Raw genomic sequence first — 21,651 nt, 5'->3', positions numbered from 1 at the left:
TCAGTGTAATTTGAACACTTGGCGTGGTTTTATCTGGTTTAAAAGCAAGATTTTGTGATTAAATCTTATGGCCAGGACAAAACTTCAGTGAGATTTCTGCAGCTGAATTTATTTAAGGCAAAGCAGTATTTTAATTCCTGGAACAAGGATGCGTATTTCAATGTCAAAGAGAATTAAACATGAATGGACTTCTGGCAAGTAAATTCTAGTTGGAGCTGGAGAGGCAGCTAAGCTGTTTTGCAGTGTAGCGATGCTGGGATACATAATTTTAGGTTTGGGTTTTTTTAAATTGAAAAAGTATACAAAATTAGAATGATAATTAATATGCGGAGTGTAGTTAATGTTAGGGTGCTAGCAGAGGGACAAATGTAGCAAATAGTAACCATGTACATGATCCTGGTTCAGTGAGTTAGGAAGGTTTTCATAACATTTCTCTAAATGTGTTTCATTTTTCTTTAGGTAAAAAAAAGTGCAATTCCAAAGATCAGTATTGTCAGTATTTAGTTGCTTTCCATATTTTATTTTTTCTTTGAAAGCAACACCTTCTTTTATTGTCAGCTTTTTAATACATTGCTCTGGATTTGTTCTTTTAGGTCCGAAGAGGTGCTATTGGGGCCCAGTGTGGGCTAGTGTTTGCTTATAATAGTGCTTCAGAAAGGTTCCATGCAGAGGAACACTTCAAAAGGTTTGAAAGCTATGACAAATGGAAGCTGCGGGAATTCAAACAATTTTTAAAGAACAGGTAGAAGTGGACTTTTTGTAGTGAATACATGGAAAATAAATGTTATGTTAGATCTTTTTGCAATGCTACTTGAACTACCGAGAATGGTTCCAAATGACTTAAAAATTACGCATTATTTAATTGTTACTTGTTTGATTTTAATGACCCTCAATTTGGTGTGCTTGAGGAAATATGTATATAGCTGTTGTCTTAAGCCTCTTGATTTAAAGACCTGTTTAAAAAGGGATATAACAAACTGTCTACTTGAGGTGAAGAACACAGATAACAGAAACAATTTATAGGAAGATCATATGTTAATTAGCCTTTATTAAATGACTTTCTCAAAACTGTTGCTTAGGAGTGAGGGTACATTAGGGACCATGATTAAAAAGATATCCTTAATTTTCTTACCCAAACTCTAGCACATGCAAGGTAAGTGAAAGTTTCTGTTATCTCTCTCTCATCTTTATAGCCTTAACATGCAAAAAATATTTTGGTAGCATATCAACAGCTTTGCAGTTTCTTTAAACTTTTTCTTTACAAAGTTTGTTACATTCCTTTATACATAGAAGCAGTTGTTCATGTGATGATTTGGGAGATGATGATCCTATTGGCTGGTTTGAAGTGGAAGAAGAATGGGACGAAGTTGATGTCAAAATGCAGCAATGCAGAATTTCCCAAGTAAGAAACCATGAAAATCCATTGGCCCAGTCACAGTGAGCAGAGGCTCATCTCTGTGCTTTGTTGTAATGCCAATTGAAATAACCATAAGTCTTTTTTTGTGTGAGGAGAACTCTTCTGGGTAGAGATAAAAATCAATGGACTTCTAGTTAAATGAATGATTTGACTTTTGTCCTCTGAGTTTTATTCTTTTTCTCTGTATGTACACATATATAGCTGTAGTTAAATGGTGCTTCAGGATCAAATTAAATGCAAAATTATGTGATAATGTGCAGACTACTGGTTTTATCATGAGGAAATATTTCTAAAAAGAATTACATGATTGTTGCTTTATTCTAATATCTAGAAGAATTAAATACTGCATAGTTACAGCATTTATTCTTTCAAAGTCAGGTTCCTTAACTCTTGTTTTAAGGGACAAACAATTACTAAGCAGTTCCATCAGGTAGGTTGACTTCCTTGAGGAATGTGAGACTTTTCTGTTTCAAGAGTGGCAGAATATGGGTTTTGATTTGTAGTGCTTAAGTATGAAATTTTGCTTTTCAGACCCTGCAGTTACCTTGTTTCCAGAGTCAACTGTTGCGTAGTTCCCCCATCCCTTTTTGTACTGTGGAAATTAGCAGAAGTGGTGGCACAGTTTTAAGTCAGCTGGGAATTTTTCTAAAACCGTCACTGCTTGCTAAGACATTCTGCTGTTGTCTATGTAACCCTTAGTCCCTGACACTTATGAATGTGCGGAGTTACTAAATACATTTGGATGGCAGAACTTGCTGTTCCCTCCAGCTTTGTGTTCTGTACCTCACTGTGGACAGATTGCATAGAAGTATGTTTTAAATATTACGTATTGATTCTCTGCTTGCTTTTAAATGCAGCTAATAATTTTTTAACCTGCAGAAATGCTGTAACTATAGAGCCAGAATATGGAGAATGAATGGAACTGATAATGAATTAACTAACTTTGCAGATGCTTGTAGAGGTCACAGAACCATCACTGTGAGGTTTTTTGGACATGGAGAGAGTTCGAGTTTAGCCTGAATCTCAGGCTCAGTATTTTAAACTTCTGGAGGTGATTGACTGGCAATAAGCCTTGTCCCCCCAACCCCACCTGCAGTCTCCTCACATGTGCACTCATGTCTTTTAAAAGTGAAATTTATACTAGCTTTTAAAACCAAACCTTGTGCTGTGTTTATATCCTTCTAGTACTTGATGATAAAGTTCTTGTGCACAAGACAAGACACAGCAGAACGGCTTGGAGTGCAGGGCCTGAATGTTCTTGGGTATCTTCGGCCTATGCGAGATGAGCCCAATAGGAGCATGAACTGCTTGCAGTGCAGGAAAACTGATGGCGATACAGTTTGTGGCACAACTCTTCTCTTGAAGACGCTTCATTTCATCCAGCAGCTGGCGCAGGACTTGGTATTTTTACTTCTTAGATGTTTTTAAGCGTGTATTTACCATGCTAAAAGTAATAAGGCTATGCTAACAGTAATTGTGAACAGATAAAGAAAAGTCTTGGTACTAGGTACTAGCAATTGTTAAAACCAAGCTGTGGAGAAAAAAATGGTTTCTGAAAAATAGCATTCTGTGTATGTTTACTGAAGTTGACTAGGAATATGCTTGCTTCAGGTCCTGAAGAGAGTTAAGAACCATTTTTCAGCATCAGGTTACAATGCTGGGTGAGGTAGATGCAACAGGAGGATGCTCTACTATCTATTAGGTACTGTAGCTGTTTCTGAAGCAAGCATCTGGAAAAATGCATAGCGAGGTGGCTAGGAAGGTTGCATAGATTAAAACATGTCCTCTTATCTGAGATAATTCTGTAAATATCTAGGGTGAGATGTATACAGTTAAGAGAAGTGGCTGCTATGTGCTGATGTATGCCAGCATGAGCTACCCTGCTTCTGAAGATATGTGTCAAAATCATGTTTTGTTCTTATAGTGCATGCATCTGTGCCTTTTCAACTTTGATTCCAAACCATGGGCAGTCTCATTTTGGTTATGTGCTGGTTTTAGCTGGGGTAGAGTTAATTTTCTTCATAGTAGCTGGTGTGGGACTATGTTTTGGATTTGTGCTGGAAGCAGTGCTGATAACACAGGGGTGTTGTAGTTGTCACTGAGCAGTGTTTACACAGTCTCAAGGCCATTTGTGCTCCTCACCCCACCCCACCACCAAGTACGCTGTGGGGGGGACACAAGAATTTGGGAGGGGACACAGCTGGGACAGCTGACCAAAGGGATATTCCAGACCATATGGCATCATGCTCAGCATATAAAGCTGGGGGAAGGTTGGGGGAGGCAGGGGGAGCTGCTCGGGGACTGGCTGGGCATCAGTCAGTTGGTGGTGAGCAATTGTTTTCATTTGCATTATTTGTCTGTCTTGGGTTTTATTGATCTTTGTTATTTTCCTTTTCATTACATTATTATTATTTTATTATTTCAATTATTAAACTGTTCTTATCTCAACCCATGAATTTTCTCACTTTTACATTTCCAATACCCTTCCCCTATCCTGCTGAGGGAGGGAGTGAGCGAACAGCTGCATGGTGCTTAGTTGCCGGCTGGGGTTAAACCGTGACAGGCTATTACTTACTTTGGATCAAGAAGAGGGAGAGGTTGTAAAGTCTTTTGGTGGTGGAGGACAGGGATGGGGCACTAGACATGTAGAAAGAGGAGAGAGAGTCCTTATTAGTAGCTCTGTGATGGGGAAGGTTTCAGCATGAACTGTCACATTTAGACACTGGAATATCCATGAAAGAACTTATACTGGAATTCATGTTAGCTGCAAATTTATGGGAAACTAGGCTGCTTTAAGCCCAGTGCTCAGGGATTTGCTTTTTATAAATGTGATCTGTATAGAGTTAATTTTCCAATCCTGCATTTTCTTTACCTTTTTAAGGTTCAACAGAAGGAGAGTGGATTAAAATACAAGTCATTTTTAGATTTCACAGGCCTTGATTTGCAGCTGTTCTGGAATTTTTACAATAAACTTCACCAAAAGTAAGTCACTTCTTTACTCTGTGTGAAGCACTAATCTGTGTGTGTATGTATAAATAAAGTATGCTTAGTTTAGTTGCAGCAGTTTCTTCTTCCTAAACTACATCATTTACATAAATAACATTTTCTTACTGCTGCCATATGTGTTTTTAACTATAACGTTATGTAGAACCTTGAGAAGATGTAGATTAATTTAGCTGGTAGCTATACTTTTTTTGGCTATGTGCTCTCTACTCTGTGTTTTTTAACCATCTGAGGTAGTGACTTTCATAGCATTATCTGGTACAAAAGCGCTTCTATTCCAGTTTTTGCTTCTGTTTGTTTTATGTTTTCTTACAGCCCAAGGGAAGAATGTATCTTTGCTCAAACACTGCTATTGCAGCTTCTCCAGAGCTGCTTCTCTGTACTTACTGGAGACAATAAAAATGCTAAACCTCAAGAAACTTCTCAGAACAAAACATCTGGTCACACAGAAGCTGCAGAAGAGCTTTATAGACATTTGTGTGAAGGTAATTTATATTGAATATATTAACTGTTTTGTCTGTTCTGGCTTACAAGTGTGTTACAACAGTTAGAATTTGGGAAAAGAGATGTATTCCTAGAGGCCAAGTCAGCTACTGTTCTTTGTTTCTTCTTCAGGTCAGTGTCTGCTAATTAGTCGATCACAGTGAAATTTTCCTTGACCCTATGAAATAGTTTTATAGACTTTCTGACAACATGTGATCTGGAAACAGGTGCAACAGAAAACTTCTTTCGAACATGTCACATTCTTGAACTAGCAAGGAATGTGATCCTTTAATATAATGTTACTGGGGTTCATTTATTTCTGGTATTTCATATAAATATAAATGTTCTTACAAGAAGCCTGTAAGGTTTACAGAAACACAGGGAAGGTTCTGGAGCCAGTGAAGAGAATGGGAATTACACATTAGATTTCACTGGAAGTAGGATGGCACTCTCTTTATTCAAGTGTAATTTTTTTGTTAATTACCTAACAGTCTCCTGAAAAGCAAGCTGGAGATAAACCAGTTTATATAGACTCTGTCACATCTTAAAAACTTTATTAGCTTTGATAACGGTCAAGTCTTAATGTTCCTAGAATTAATTTACTCAATGAATGAATAAATAGATCCTTAGAAAAATCTTTCTTGCTAAAAGTCAAAAAGTTTCTCCTCATTTTCTGTGTGCATAATGGGATTGCAAGGGCTTGAAGTTGTGTAAAGTAACACATTTAATTCAGTTATGCCTCTAACATATTAGATGGAGTATTAATTTGAGCTTGTAATTTTGTTTCCTTTTTGTATGAGCAGTAGTGGATATGGGGGACAGTAACTTCATGCCAATGAAAATGCTAAAAGAGGAAGTTAAGAACACCTTACTCAGTGGAGCAGCAATCTTTTTCCCAGATAGACAGACCAGGCGACACCAGCTCTTCACTATGATGGTAAACCATTAAATGAGAAATTGATTGTTTAGTAGCTGCTTTCTTTATGCAAAAAAAGAGGACAAATCTGAGTTCTTGTTGTCAAATAATCTATACTTTGTCCCATTAAAGTAAGAACCTTCATTTTTTTTTCTTTGCCTCTTTTTACCCTCCCCCTTCTCTCTCTCTGCAGCTTATCCCAAGAAAGAGGAGCTAACCCTGCCTTTCTTACCAAAAATGAATAGTAGAGCGCAGAAATTAGAATTCTTTCTCACAGAGGAGGGAAACAGAACGTATCATAAAAAATAAATCTTTTTCCTTTTCTAGAAAAACATCACAGAGCAAGAACATAAGCAATCTGTACATCTTGCGTTCAGATCCTTGTGTACCCACTTCAGGTAAGGGATCCTGAAATTGAAAATAGTTGTCTGATACCTCACATCTGTTAATAAGTTCATATTTAATCCTTTTTAGAAATGTTATTTCCCTTGAAAATAATTCTCAAAAATAATCAACTGACTTTGCTTTAGAAAGGAGAATACTACTACTTAATATGGTTATTAACTGAATAGCTATATAAAACATTGTCCAAGGTTAGTGCTGAAATCACAGTACATTGCTCGTAGGCTTCTCCCAGGCTGTCTTCCAATTTTTTAAGTGTTTATTTGTCCATTGTGATGGCTGGTATTGATATAATAAGTCTGGAGTCATCAGAACCCAAACTTTTGATTTTTCATAGTAATTACACAATAGAATCTCTACAGATTTGTTACAAGGATAACTAAGTTTGTGTTTTGGAACCGTGCTACTTGTTGTTGGTTGGTAAGATGATGTTTGGTTTTTAGTGATCAAGATCCAGGTGGACTCCTGTTACTCCCAGAGAAAGGAGTTTCTGCAAATTTTGACATAAGTGAAGTGCTATCAGTCATGGATACCCTTCTGCTAGTGGCAGCAAGAGAGGTAACTATCTTTGCTCTGTTCCTCTTCCTGCTTTGCCATGATTTTTGTATGCGTTCAAACACGAGCTGCATGCCTGAGATGTATGCTAAAGAACTAGCTTTCCTGTCCTTCTGGATAAAACTGTTCATGCTATTAGCATCTGTAGGATTAGGTTTTCCGACCAGTTGAAGTATTTTCCTTTAAGCATTAACATTTCATAATAGTAGGGTAAGTAATGTATAAGAGTGTCTTTTTTCATAGCATTGAAAAGACTTTATGGCACCCTACCAACACTAGGAAACAGAAGTAATCATCCCATATTGGGAGGTTAGAATTGGTCATGCCACTAAGGAAGGTGTTGAATGGAGGAGGGTCATTTACATATGTAGAAAAAATGTGTTGAGAACTAGTGACTCATAGCTATTCCTACTTAAAATTGCGACTTATCGAAGCGAGAGATATCAGTTGCTTCATGGCGTTATATGCTGCTTGTCAGTTGCTTTTAACCTTTTTTGTGGAGTAAGTGGGATGATAATGTCCATCACAGTTTACTTAGTGTATATTGTGTGTCATTCTGCAGCAGAAGAGGATGTCCTTTTTTACGTTCTTTATTTTTCAGTGTGAAATGATGATGCTGGATGTTGCGCAGCAAGAGAGTGGCACAGTCTTGTCCTCCTTATTCTGGTCTGTTCAAGGTAGCCTCCTTTCATGGTGCTACCTGCAACTTAAGGGTAGCGATAATTCAGCCAAGGATCTTGCAGTAGAAATACTTAAAAACTGTAAGTGCTGGAATTGAATACAGAATTAAGTGTGGTGTAATACAGGGCTTCAAAATGTGATTTTGCAAATTGCAGTATAGTAAGTGTTCACCAGTGGTTGCCTGAGGCATACTCATAACTGTCACAGCATTTCTAATCTCTCTAGGAAGGAATTTGTGGGCATATTAAGTAACTCTAGAATTTTAGCCATACCAATAATTTTATGTTGGGACAATCTTCAGAAAAATTTCAGTAAGTTATGGGGGGCAGATACTGGACAAAAACCCCAAACAACAAACAGTTTCAGACCTTCATTTCAACATTTTGATTTCTTTAAATGTCCCTTGTTTTGATAAGCTCCTGTGTGCTAGTATGTATTTTCCTAGATGTTTGTAATAGCAAGAAGAAAGGAACTTACTTAAGAAGCTGGGAATTTCTAAGGGGTGTTTTGCTATAGTGGTTTGGGTTTTTTTGTTTAGTATTTCTTGTTTGGTTTTGTTTTTTAATGCAGCAGCTCAGTATTGAGTAGTTAATTGGGCCAAGTACTTAATGGAGGTGTAACTTTATGTAAAATTACTTCATGTTTATGTTATTTGTGTATAAATAACTATGTTGTGTTCCTGTCCTACATTTAAAAATGGAGTAAGGCTATAGCTAAAAATTACTAGCATCACTTGTTACTTAAGCTGCATTTCTTGGTTGTGTAGGAAGGCCACTGGATACCCTGAGATTGTTGAAACAGTCTTGGAGTGTTTGATTAAATTACTCATCACTCATCTTTTTTGTAGTATGGTTGATAAGCATGACTTGTTTCCACAATAGAAATATCACAGAAAACTTCTCTGAACTGTTTTCACTCTTGAGTGTCACTGCCTTGGGGCAGCAGATGCCTTTCCTGCTGTCTTTCTTCTTGTGCACATCATCATGCACTTAAGTGTTTGATAAAGCAGGTTGTGGTAGAAAATCCTTAAGGTGGCTATTAAGGGTTTTTTTTCTCTTTAGATGTGGGCCAGTTCCTGTCAAATATCAGAACGATTTTGCAGTCACTTTTATCTCAATATAGTGGCAAAACAATAGTAGAAAAAATAAGTAACTCTGTCTTTGCTATGGCAACTCGTCAGCTGGTAAGTGAACATTGGGATTTTGTACTATTCCCGGGTAGCATGGCTATGGTTATGTGCATTTTCATGAAACCTGTGTTTTCTTCTAGGTCATCTTCTTGTTGGATTTTTGCACTTTAGACATTCCATACTGTACTCTGCTACAGGGATTCAGCACTTTGATAGAACCACTGAAAAGCCTTTGTAGTGAGCCTCATAAGGTAACTAAAGATCCAGGAACTATCAAGTACAGTGAAACAAAAGCAAAATTGCAAGAAAGACATAGAAAACTCAGGTGATTCTGTTATTGAGTGTTTGAAAGGAGCTGGAAAGCTTCTAAAAGCATTGGGTGTGTAATGAAATGTTGAGTGAAGAACTAGAAATATACCTGTACTGATACGGAAGATGAGCAAAGTGACCAGAAAGTGCAATTGGAATGAGAAGCCTAGAAGATAGACAGGAAGGAGGGATTCTGAACATGAAGACCAAAATAAATTAAAAATAGTATGTGCTTAACATCTTTAGCTTCACTGCTTGTGGTGATGCAAATAAAGGCTGTATGTCTGTAGTGTAGATATTTAAGTTTGCATTAGTCATCCAGACTCTCTTTTTGTTATCCTTGGAGACTTGTAGGCACTTCTGGGGTGAGACTCTCTCCTCCCCTAGTAAACTGGATGAATTTTACTTTAGAAGTGCTTCCTTGCCATGATTATCAAGGGTTTCTTTATAACTAGTTTAGGTGTAAATCAATGCTGTAGCTTTTAAAATGCCAGTTTGTATGTACATCTGGCAACTTGAAAGTATAGACAGAAATATCTAGTGTGGGTTTTTTTTAAATTTTTTTTAAAAATGCTTTACATTTGTATCTCAAGAATACATTTTTGTTCTACAGATGGAAATGGAAAGCTGGCAGCAAGAACAGCCTGTGGTATTGCGAACGTGGACAATGGAATCACCTCATAACTATGAAAATAATTGCCATGAGGTCTCAGTCTTCCTATGTCATGGGGCAACTTACTTTGAGGTGGAATTTGATGAAAAATGTGAAACTGAAAGAAGGTAATTTGCTCTTGTGCAGTGTTAGATTCCACTTTCTATTTGTAGAGGAGCAATTCATGTTTCAATGTGCAAGGAATACTTCCAGCACTCCAAGCATGGCATTTCAATTTCTTCATTGTCCTGCATAATACACAATGTGTATTTTGAATAACTTCTGGTGCTGAAAACCACTTCTCCTAGCAAATGTACAGAAATGCTGTTCATATGGATTTTGGTTCCTTTGTCCGTGATCTGGTTTCTAATATTGCTGTGACCACACAGTTTGTGCTTGTGGTATTTTATTTTGCCCTCTTTAAGCAGAACTATTGGCTTGGTTTCTCTTGGTAATACATCAGGCTACTGCTTAGTTAAGGTATATGCCAGATGTTAAAATTAGCACCCATTACCAATTCTGAAGGGTTGGGAAAGTTCTGCAGGAAAGCAGGTCTGTGTTTGCTGGGACTACTACATTGAAACATGAAATAAATTCCTTAGCAGTCACGTGAAGCAATGCAGGTGTGGTTCAGAAAGATGTGACAGAGTACACTGAGATGCACTTGTGAAAAATCCAAAAGCAAACATCTTCCCCCAAAACTTAAAAAGTAAATTTGGAAGTAATGAATTGCAATTTTCACAGGTATGATTACCTGGAGTTTACTGATGCCAGAGGTGCAAAAACTCGTTACGATACAAAGGTTGGCACTGAGAAGTGGCCTAAGGTGAGCACCTTTAAAATTCTGAACCAAGTGATATATCCAATTTTAGGACATTCTTATGAACCACGTGGAAAACCTATTGTCTAAAAGCATGTGTGCTTCCATGCGTGTGTGTGTGTTTATTCCCTCTCAAAGGTGGGGGGTAGGAGGTGAGGAAGAAAGTCTGCAATGATGCAAATAAAAGGAGTGAATGAGTAAAGGAATCCCTCTTTGTTGCTGTTATCAAAGAAGCAGTCAGTCAAAATGAAAAGTAATAATCATGTTTAACTGCCAGTAACCGCATGGGTAAAACTTACTCGTTGAAACACTGCCCTCGCAATTTTTTACATCATGAGATGAGCATAGCGCTTCCTGTGGCTACGCTCTTTCTTCAGTGACACCTACTCAAATGGGATGCTTCTCTGTTGTTTTGTGGCTCTGACTTCTAAAGCTCAATTATCTATAAAATTCCTCATTAAGCTATTGAATAAAAGTTTTACCTGCTTAGTATTGTGGGTTTCTCATTCAGATGGTGGGGGAAATTAGATGGACAGAACATAATACTGAAAACCACAGTTGCTGAAGGAAATTCATTACCCTGAAACGTCTTCCTGTCATGTACATTTGGCAAAATGACTGTTTTGTTGCTCTGTAGAAAGTGACCTTTAAGGCTGGCCCACGGCTGCAGTTTCTCTTTCACTCTGACAGCAGTAATAATGAGTGGGGCTACAAGTTTTCCGTCACTGCTTATGGCCTACCAGATGTTGCCGTTTCTTGGGGCTTGGATTTACAGCTTCTTGTATCCCGGTTGATGGGGCGCTTGGCTTCCCGAAGTATGGCACTGAAATCTCTACGAGGTGAGTGCATTTAATAGCTCCAGAAGTTTTGATGCCATATAAAGAGGAGATACAAGGCCTTTATGTTTCAAATCCCCTGTGGAAACAAAGTTCCTTTTGTATTTCCCTCTTGACTGAAGATGGAAGACTTGCTGTATTGCTGCTTAACAAAGTTTGGTCATTGAGCTATACCCACTTTTTGTGGCAAGCCTGGCTGCTGTTCTGTGGGACTACTCTAGTAGAGAATGTCACAGGGATCACTGATTTCTCTAGTATTCAGAAGCCAGTGTTAGAAAGACACAGACACCTGGAAGTAATTATACTAAGATGAATTATATTTATGAACTAATATCAGAGTTTGCCCAATCTTCTGTTCTTCCTGTTCTTTTAAAATTGTTCCCTAGTGCTGTGATCCACCCCATATTGGTGCTGTGAGTATGGAGCCAACAAACTGAAAAAAATATAACACAAATGATTAAAACAGTTTAAAATGAGCATTTGGTATTGATCTAGATTTGAATTCACAAATTAAGTTTGGCTAATTCCAGAACTTAAGTAGAGTAAGGATTTGGGCCACTGAAAATAAGTAAAATACAAAATATGAGATGGATGCCATAAGAAAAAAAAAAAAGAACTGTTTAATCTTTAATTTCAAAACCAGAACACTTCTATCTAGCTTCCTAAATCTCAGTTCATTCACCACTTTGGAGAAGTTAAACAAGGTTAAAGAGTTCTTGCTGCAATCAGGTGGTCAGTACTTACCTTGGAAAATTAGGCTGGTACTTACCTGTGAATTTGGGGAACTAACCCAAGTGTTCTTATCTTAGAATATTTTCTCCCTTTCTTAATATAAGCATGCTTACATATAGTGAATTATTATGTCTTTGGTAGGAGAAAAAGCTTTTAAACTCTCTTGCAAATTGGGGAATTTCTATGGTTCAAAGTGCAACAGAAATGTTTAATTTAAAGTCCTTCCGTAATGTAACATATTGTCACTATAAGATACTGATGCTATCGTTAAAGAAAGGGTACATCAGTTTTCTGCACCGCATTAGAGAAACAGTTGTGAAATTACTTGCTCAGTTTATTTGTTTTTTTTTTTTTCCTTACTGGACATTTGACACTTATTATTTTCATTAATCTGTAAAAATGAACAAATATTTAGTAACTGAAGTGTCTCTTCTGAATTTCTTGCAGAACTAGGTAGTGAAGCAGACTTGCCTCCTTTGAAAGTAACATCAGTTCTTAATTCTCCTCTGTGGAAACCTGTGTTCAGGCATCAGATGTGTCCTGAGGCACTCCCCAGAGCCAGTCAAAGCAGTAGATTGCACCAAGATAAAAAAGAGGTACTTATACCATTGCTTTTGTTTCATTGGCATGAAATCCCTGTGTATCACAGTTTCATTCAGACTTAAGTAGTTGATAAGTCCTTAAGCATATGCTGTTCTGCTAAAGTTGTCATCACTTGTGCTGTTCAATTCAAATATCAAGGAGGAAAGAAACTGTTGTTCTATGCCCTTTATTAGTTCCCATTTTCATAGAATCATGGAATAGTTGCGAGGGACCTTCTAAGATCATCTAATTCATGCCCCTGGCCTTGGGTAGGGCCATCGTTCATAAGATGTGTTGCTCAACTGCAGTAGATGTATTGACTGTAGAAATGAACTGCAACAATTTTTCAGATAATATTAAAGGAAATGTTTTCTAACATTCTTTCCAGGCTAGGAGCTCTCGCCAAGATGACTGCCGTAACTTTCTTATCGACTTTGCAAAATCAGATCCTGCCCAGGACTTCAGTGGGCAAAAATCTGAACTTTTCAAAGGACTTATACAGGCATGTAAAAAACAGACCCCAAAGACAGATATAGTTGCTGGTTCTACTGTTGATCAAGCTGTGAACTCAACATTTGCTGCTTTGGTGTATCTCACTCCAGATTTGTATGAGAAGCTTCAAAAATATGGTAACTTTAATATTAGACTATCTTAATAATGAAGACTTAAAGTTTGTAAAAGACTGTCCTATAGTTCAGTTTATAAACCTTGAAAAATCAGTTTAGTGTGACAATTTTTTAGAAGATGTTCTGTATAAAGAAGTCGTCATTTAGGTAGACTAGGTAAGCCTTATCTCTAGAGCGTTTGTTTTATATTAATATATGCTTTTCTCTTAAGTGCTCTGTCCAAATGTTAATAACTATCATAAGCTACCAACTAAGCCTTATAAGAATATACCCAAAGACAGTAGTGATGTCCTCTGGGGTTTTAGTTCAGAACAATGTGGCTCCCAGTAATTAGAGGTTCTTATATCATTTTCCACTCTCATTGTATCTTTTCTAAAAAGCCAGCACCAATTTATATATGTTTTTGAATGTTGGGGTTGGAGGAGGTGTGAATTATCTCCCAAAACATTATACTGTAGAAATTAACCTTGGCATCTTCAAAATACATTTTTTTAAAAAATTATTTTTTATTTTTAAATTTAAATAGAATTTAAAATTAAATAGAAGGTTATGTTTTGCTTTTAACTTGTATAATGTCTGTTGTATTACAATTTATATATTTTCAGTAGGTAAACTGAACAACTTTTTAACTTACACAATCCTTCCATTAAGCTTATTGATATGTTTGCAGTATTGGATAATAAGTGTTACTTGGTTTTGAAAGGTTTCATTTTAGGCTTTCACTTTCTGTCACAATTTTGAAGCTAAGCATCTTGCATTTTGAGCTATAAAGTTATGGGTAAAAATGATTGACACAAAGACTGACTTGATGACTAAAATGGTTATTGCCTTTAGTCATTTTGTCTATGTCTGACAATTGATCTAATTTTCTGAGTAAGATTTAAAACTGTGGTAGCTCAGGAAAAATATTAATGAGTGGATAAGATACCCATCCTACTGTTATGTTAATAGCTTCATCTGTTTGTCTTGCTGGGGGAGACTAATTTCAGGACCCATGTTCACCTATACCATGTCAAGTATGTACAAGTGATGCTGAGAAGGGAAAAAGAAATTTTAAAAAATGGGGGAACGGGGAAGGGAAGACCCTGAATAGGAATGTCTTTTTCTCTATAGTCGTTGTCAGGCTAGGCCATTTGATGGGAACTGTTTTGTCAGGTCTTTAATTTTTGTAAATTGATGTTGAAAGTCCATTCCAGAAATTCATAGCATAAAACAAAAGAGAAAAAAAAAAGCGATAACTAAATACACATAGAGAGCTTTAAGTTAGTACTAAGCATTTCTTGATTATTCTGATGTTGGTTTACATTAGTGATATTTGCATGTATAGGGAGAGGTTTTTATTTTCCACAGCTGCAGGCATCAATTTTGGGAAGAGATGAGAAAGATATTCATAATTTAACTTTGCAAATAACTCTGTCAAGGTGCAGTTTATGTATTTAAGAGGTATGAAAGTTGGCAGGTTTTATTCCCTATTTTTCTTACAGGCATAATTCCAAGTATTGACTAAGAAATGAAGGGAAGGCTCTAGCATAATTTTAGTTAAGTAGTCAAGCTGTGTAAAAATGGAGCTGTAAATAAACAGGACTCTTCTTTCTCTCATTTCTAGTCAACAGTGGAGGCAAGGTGCCTTTGAGTGATGAGTTTGCACAAGTATATTCCCTGGCTGATTCAATTAGAATATGGATGGTAAGATCACTCAGAAGGATATCTATTAATGTCATTTACCATGATATTTTACAGTGCAATGTTGAGGAGTAGGGTGGAACCATATTTTCCTTCAGAGATTCTAGGTCAACTGTTTTCACTTAGGAAGAACATATATTCACTTCTATACTTCAAACTTAAACATTTAAGCATTCTTACACTCCACTCCTTCCCTCAGCACCAGATGTGTCATCATGAGTATTTAGGACTGAATTTGACTCAAAATCAGTTAAATTTGTGTTATTTTTCAGCAAGAATGTGTGTTGTTAATTAGGAAGATTCTTACATAGCAGTTGGAGTTCTTTTGAGGTATAGCATAGAAAGAAATCTGTCTTAAACATCGTTCTCACAGTAGCGCAGCGCTAACAGAAAAGGAAGTAATTGCTTCTTTGACAAGCAAGTAACTGGCTTCAGTTCAGTGTGTGTTTTTTGCATGTAATTTTCCTTGAAACATAAGCCTTATGTCAAGAGCTGCTGTCATCAGCTCACAACCTGGTGAGAGGTGTCTGCGTCATCTCCTGCAGCTGCAGAGAGCCAAAATTAATTTAGATTTCACTGGTCTGTAGGAGACTCTAAATGTCAACAACCACATGCACGGCCTTTGAGAACAGCTAATTCAGTCTATGGCCTGCTTTTCTGCTACTCTTGTGAGCCCTTCAGATGCGGACCCACCAAATTAACTGTTCTATTATGTTGTGACCTCCTCCCTCCTCTTTCCTGCTTGTAAGAATTCCTGACAGCTAGATGCACTAGACATGCAGTAAGTGCAGATGCATGTTAAGATGAGTAATTGCGTTGTACACGTTGCATGACAGGTGGTGTTTGCCTCTGACAGTACTCGGTAGTTAGATGACATGACGCTTTTGGAGAATCTTATCTCATGACTAGATGTATATCTTTTCTTGAATGGTGGGGTAAAGGGGAAGCCTTCTTTTTCTTGGAGGGCTGATGCACATCCAGTCACAAGAGAAGGAAGGGTCTCGGCCTACAAACCTTGAGCATCTCTGTATGAGGCTGTGGTATCTGCTCTGGTAGTTTAGGTACTGCTCTTTTAGACTACTGGGTGTTTTGTTCTGCAGTAGGGAATATAAATACTGTCGTCTTTTCCTGAGATTAAATTCCTTTAATGCAATGCAGTGTTCATACTGCCTTGCTGTATAGGTATACAGGGGGAGTCATATTTTAACTATTTTAACATCCTGTCTGCAGTTGGAAATGAAGCAGAAATCCCTCATGGGTAGGGGAAATGATACTGAGGAGAAGCAGAACACAGAGGCAAGTGAGGTGAACCCAGAAACTCTTGGTAAGTGTTGCTTTTCCAAATGTATAAGCATTCCAGGTAGTTTAGTGAAGCATTGCCTTGTAAATCTTAGTCATTATTTTTGCTGTAAAAGGCAAATTAGGAACTACTACTTTTTAATACCTTAAGAGATAAACTAGTATACATTACATGAACTATCTGGGATTGCATTCTGCTACTCTTTGCAGAAAATAGTACATGAGAAAATTCTACAGGGAATGACCTCTCACTTGGGTTATCTGGTTCTGAACATAACGTTCATCTATTTTTGTAGATACCACAATTAACTGGTGGTTAATTAGAATAGCAGCTGATTGTTATTAGAATACAATGTGTTCTCATCGACTACTGTGTGCTTCATATGGTTCAGTGTGATTATTCAAATTCAGCATTTGGAAATCTAAAATTAAGTAACTGATAGCGTCATGATCAATATAATAAGAAAACCAGTATTTACTAGCTCTCTTAGCTCAGAAGAAACAAGATAAATCACTTTCTTCCTAAGCAGAAGATAACAAGTTTGGTGTTCTGTTGTCATAATTTTAACTCTTCCAATTTTTGTGCTGCAGCAAAACTTTGTATGCAGAAGAGCCTTTTGTTACTGAATTTTTTGCCTGTAAGAGCAAAGACGAAAGATTCTGCTTCAGACAGTTTGGAAGCCCAAAATATTGATGATATCCAACAGTATGTCAGTGACAAATGCCAAAGAAAAGGTTCTGTTGTGGACGCAGACTTCCAGGCAGCACACTCATTGTCTTCCAATGGAGTAACTCATTCTGTTTCAAAAGAGGGGGGCCAAATAATAAAATCTGATAGGAAGATTAAACAAGTTCCAGACCCCCTCCAAACAGAAGAAGCATCTGCATTTCAGAGTAAGCCTGTTGAGAATACAGTTTCACAGCAAGAAGATATATCATCACCTCCTTCCACTCCTACACGAAAATCTCAGTTCAGCCGTGGAAGACTAAGGCTGCTGTCTTTCAGATCAATGGAAGAGCCAAGAGCTGTGCCTACTGTGAAGGAGAAATATCCTGTATTGAAAAACATACTAGATTTTATTAAGGATCAATCGCTTTCACATGAAAGGTAAGCAAATTGAAAATGTGGCCAATTATAAAATACAGAAACTTGTCTTCAGACATCTTCAGGTGGAATAAAACATCTTCTAGCCACAAGATAGCATTGAAAATAATTTTGTACGTAAATAGTTGTCAGATTTTTGTATCAAACTTCAGTGATTCACAACTGTGTAGGGGCTCGTAGAGAGTATTATTTCCTTTGATTCACTTCTGTCACATAGAACTTCAGAATGTGAAAAACAATTACTTAGCTGTTTCTTGTCTTGCTTCCTGAGATCTGTTTGCAGTGGCATTTTGCTTCTCATCTGCAAACAGCAAAGACATGGTATAGCAGCACTAGAAATCCTTGATACCAAATATAGAGTAGTTGCATCTCTTATTAGATTACCTGGTATTCTGAAAATGTAAATCAAAAGAGAGATTTCCAATTCCCAGCTTGTCTATTTTAGGCTCTAAAACTTGGACTGGTGGAGGAAGTGCTGGATTCTGGTTGAAGCTTTATCACTCACTCCAACTGCAATATACCACTGCTGAAATACAGTTGAAATTTTAGATACCAAACTCTTGTTTAACTAGTCAAGTACTTCTTGAATTGTGACTTATTTCGGTTATCTTAAGCACAATGTTTTGAAGTCCTCATAGATGTTTTTTGCTCTTCTTAGTGTTTTAAAGGTTCTTGCTTTGAGAAAATCCCAAGGGCAGAGTATTATGGAAGTGCTCAAGACAATCCGCCAGTGCCTAGACTCACTTGGGCAGCCACACTGTTTTCATCCATCATGTGTACTTTTTCTCTTAGAACTTCTAGCCTGTCAGAAAGACTTTACAAAGTAAGTAATTATTTAGACGAAGTCTCAACCATGTGATTTAAAATGGCTTAGTCCTTGCGTTCTCCCGGTCATGTATACTGAAAACAGTAGAAAGTTACTGGATTTTTATCCATGTGGATAATAAAACTATGACTTGAGGATTAGTTTTTAGGCTACTGTGCATAACTTGCTTGCTTCATTTAAAAAAATTAATAATTATTTTCAATTGGGACTTAATTGTACAGCTATTCATGCCAGTGGGTATCATGCGGTAGAATCACAGCGTGGATACCTAGAAACATCTTTACAGTTCCAACCAGATCACAACAAACTCAAAAAGATTGTAGAGTCTTCAGTTATTGCTTTAGTTTAAGTTCCTGTCTAATTCTAGATTGGTTTCTTTCTTGTCCAGTAAAGCTGTAGTGATCTAACCCATTTAACTCATGATTACTTTTATAGCATTGCATCTATATAATTTTTGTGAACTTACTTTGTAAATCAAGGTAATACCTATCTGGCAGAACAACTATCTTCCAGGAATGGTGTATGTTATATCATGTTAGTCAAGCATTTGCTTGTTCATGAATTTTCATGACTTTGGATGTGATACCTGTACAGGATAAATTTTATTGTGGGGTGATGTATTCCACTTGTGTGCCAGAGGCTAAAGTGATGGACATGCAAGCTAAAGTCTGCAGTGCTATTAGTGATGTACCAGTTATAGGGCACACATGTACACAAAAAAAAGAGGCAAAAAGATCATATTGATTGTATGCATGTGCAATTGTTGTTCTAAGTAAGAAAAGATAATTTGGAAGTTTTTTCAGTACAACTAGAAAGCCCTACAACTAGAAAGCGCTATCTCAGAGCTGCTGCTATGCTGTTCTGGTTCATGAATTTAGGTCTGATTTCTGTCGTGTGTCTGGCCGGTGCTGTCTGAACTCTGTTGCCTGGTTTCTTGCTTGTCAAGAGCTTTTTATGGTCATCTTGCAGTGCACTGATTTCCTTTAAGATCTTGATTAGATTTTTGTAAAGCACATTTTTAATTTGAAGGAATGTTCTTTTGTTAGTGCCATGAGAATATTCTCTTTTCCTGTTTTGTTTCTTAACTTCTTATTTCTGGTACAGGATTCTTTTATTTTTCTTTGAAAGTGTCAGGCTGCATTTTAAACAAAACTAACTTCCTTTCCATTTGTGGGGAGTGTTTAAAAGATTGCCCGTTCGTAAAATTTGCACAAACCATGCTACCTAAAATGTAGCCATGAATTCTAGAATTCTAAACAGTCTTTAATTTCTAGCTACTTTGGAAACCTGGAAGGCTGTGGTGCTGAGCTACACAAAGAGATTCGAGAGTCCTACTATCAGCTTGTTTTGTTCCTGGTAAAATCTGTGAAGGGATTTAGTACTATTAATGACAGGTACAGTACATTGCTTGCATTACTTATGTGATTTTTTTTTTTTTTCCCCCTGTTCTTCCTCATCTCTTCCCATGTCATTTGTTATTTATTGTTTAATTCCTTACTTAAGTTTGACTATACTTTTGCTTTATTTACAGAACTAAATAAGGAGCCTTGATCTTGTGATCAATTATGCCAAATTACCTTTTTATTAATATTATGCAGGAAAGCACAATAAATTTATCAATGTTAAAGCCTTGACTTAATGCATTTTGTAGTTATAATTCTGTAATGTGTTTCTGAAGCTTAGCAGTAAAATACTAGAAATAGCAAATTTATTGTGGAATACTTTGGCAAGAGTAATGCCACAAAAAACGCCACAATTCTGCAACCATGATTTAATGCTAAAGCTCATGTTTTGGTAACGTTCTGGTTAGAATTGTTGGGATTTATAGCCAGGTGTCCTAAAGAATTGAGAATTTTGTAACTATAATGTCTGTTTCCCTGCTAATAACTTCCAAGTCCTTTGTCCAGTTTCATCTGAACATGGCAGAGGTTTCAGAGAGAAGTGCCTGCAAATATCAAGAAAATGTACTGCAGAGAAGAGACAAACGCTCTTGCTAATACTCAGGCTATAGCATAAGCTCTGTTTCAGCTGGATCCATAAAGGAGAGGATAGCATCTTTATTTCAAATTGTATTGGCTGTGCTTCTTGCTAAATTTTGTAAGTTTACGCATTAGTAAACCTGAGTTTCTGCCACCTAGTTAATGTAATGCAGAGTAAAGCCTGGAAATCAGTGTACAGTGGTTGTCCATCCTTGCTCCCCAAATATGCTATTTCAACGTCAGGTGAGAGCTGTCATGTTTTATTGTCTTGTGTTTTTATTTAGATCATTGCTTCCTGCCTTATCATGTGTGCAGACAACTCTCCTTCACCTTTTGGATATGAGCTGGGAACCGAGCGATCTTTCCTTTTTTGTTGAGATTCAGTTACCACATCTCCTTATGACTACATCACAAGAAAATATAAGTATTCATGACAGTATCATTTGGTGAGTCACGAAGAACGCAACTTTCACATGGTGCTAACTATTGACACTATTTTTACCAAGAAAGGCTCCTGAACTTTGTGCTGGAACAAGCAGTAAAAGTAGTATTAACAAGTATGTCATAATTTTGGCCAGTATCTGAGGGCTTAACTAAAGTATTTGAAATTTTTTGCAGCATTACTAATGTAAAAACTATTAAAATTTTATCTTCAACCTGATTACTGCTGGAACACTTCACTTATTTAGCAGTGTAGCAGGAGGTAGATAATGCTGTTTCTTGTCTTAATAAATATCAAATGTTTTTAACACCTGCATGTTGCAATTTTGTAGTAGTTGTACTTCTTGCATGTGAGCAAATGTGAAAGCCAAAAAGTTTTTAAAATGTTTCATCTGATGGGCTAGCATTACCGAAAGCAGTTTTGTAAGTGTAGATTTTTCTGATTTTGCAGTATGGTCCCCATATTTATTTAAGAACTTGTCACACAGGCAAGAAGCAGGTGTCTATATGGTCATTTATTAACCCAAGTGAACTGGAGTTCCTGCAATTCTGTTTTTATTAACATGTTATAGCACTTTGTTCTAATTTGGGAGGCCCGATTGCATTCAAACTTAATTTTGAGCTTTTTCTTTTAGTCAGTGGAGTGAAGAAGATGAAATTGCAGACTACAAGCAAAACTGTGAGTGGATGGATGAATGTCAGGATGTAATGTTTGAGACCTGGTATGAAAAGATAGCTCAAGCTGACCCAGAGAAGCAGAGAAAGGTGACCTCATGATTTGCTTATTTACCTGTGGAAGGGGTAAATAGGAGACTTTTAAAAGCCTAAAGGAGAGAAGGGAATCTGGCTTAATCTGATTTTTCATGAGTTGGCTCCCTGGCTCCGTGTAGGCCTTCAAAAGTTTAAAATGATGAAAAGATCCCCATCCCTTTTTTGCAGGGGAATTGTTCTGCTTTCTGTCTAAAAAGAGCTTCCTCAAAGTCAGAAAATAATACTCAAATAAATTGTCTCCATTTATTGCTCTAGATGCACATGTTTGTTGCTCGTTACTGTGACCTATTAAATGTGGATATATCCTGCGATGGCTGTGATGAAATTGCACCATGGCATCGCTACCGCTGTCTGCAATGCAATGACATGGATCTCTGTAAAACTTGTTTTCTTGGTAAGAGTCA

The 21,651-nt window shown here is 37.0% G+C and overlaps 1 protein-coding gene across 5 annotated transcripts in view; it reads left to right on the top strand.

Annotated features, from left to right (window-relative positions):
• ZZEF1 (zinc finger ZZ-type and EF-hand domain containing 1) overlaps nt 1–21,651 on the top strand; it is a 59,871-nt gene that overhangs the window by 13,827 nt on the left and 24,393 nt on the right. For 3 of the 5 annotated variants that reach the window (XM_049801954.1, XM_049801953.1, XM_049801957.1), the window contains exons 11-34: nt 594–742; nt 1,291–1,402; nt 2,603–2,818; nt 4,299–4,399; nt 4,736–4,905; nt 5,707–5,840; nt 6,147–6,217; nt 6,665–6,779; nt 7,378–7,537; nt 8,519–8,640; nt 8,727–8,837; nt 9,509–9,675; nt 10,292–10,373; nt 11,005–11,206; nt 12,383–12,531; nt 12,906–13,146; nt 14,750–14,829; nt 16,057–16,150; nt 16,717–17,233; nt 17,889–18,053; nt 19,331–19,450; nt 20,320–20,481; nt 21,112–21,241; nt 21,503–21,641. In XM_049801954.1, the coding sequence (XP_049657911.1) occupies nt 594–742; nt 1,291–1,402; nt 2,603–2,818; nt 4,299–4,399; nt 4,736–4,905; nt 5,707–5,840; nt 6,147–6,217; nt 6,665–6,779; nt 7,378–7,537; nt 8,519–8,640; nt 8,727–8,837; nt 9,509–9,675; nt 10,292–10,373; nt 11,005–11,206; nt 12,383–12,531; nt 12,906–13,146; nt 14,750–14,829; nt 16,057–16,150; nt 16,717–17,233; nt 17,889–18,053; nt 19,331–19,450; nt 20,320–20,481; nt 21,112–21,241; nt 21,503–21,641 (3,709 nt within the window). Of the gene's footprint in view, nt 1–593; nt 743–1,290; nt 1,403–2,602; nt 2,819–4,298; nt 4,400–4,735; nt 4,906–5,706; nt 5,841–6,146; nt 6,218–6,664; nt 6,780–7,377; nt 7,538–8,518; nt 8,641–8,726; nt 8,838–9,488; nt 9,676–10,291; nt 10,374–11,004; nt 11,207–12,382; nt 12,532–12,905; nt 13,147–14,749; nt 14,830–16,056; nt 16,151–16,716; nt 17,234–17,888; nt 18,054–19,330; nt 19,451–20,319; nt 20,482–21,111; nt 21,242–21,502; nt 21,642–21,651 lie in introns of all 5 variants that reach the window. The other 2 variants (XM_049801956.1, XM_049801955.1) reach the window with 2 other exon arrangements.

Source organism: Accipiter gentilis, chromosome 6, assembly GCF_929443795.1.
Source record: "Accipiter gentilis chromosome 6, bAccGen1.1, whole genome shotgun sequence".
In the NCBI taxonomy this organism is placed as follows: domain Eukaryota; kingdom Metazoa; phylum Chordata; class Aves; order Accipitriformes; family Accipitridae; genus Astur; species Astur gentilis.
The sequence above is the reverse complement of the archived record's forward strand: the minus strand, read 5'-3'. Positions and strand labels throughout refer to the sequence as shown.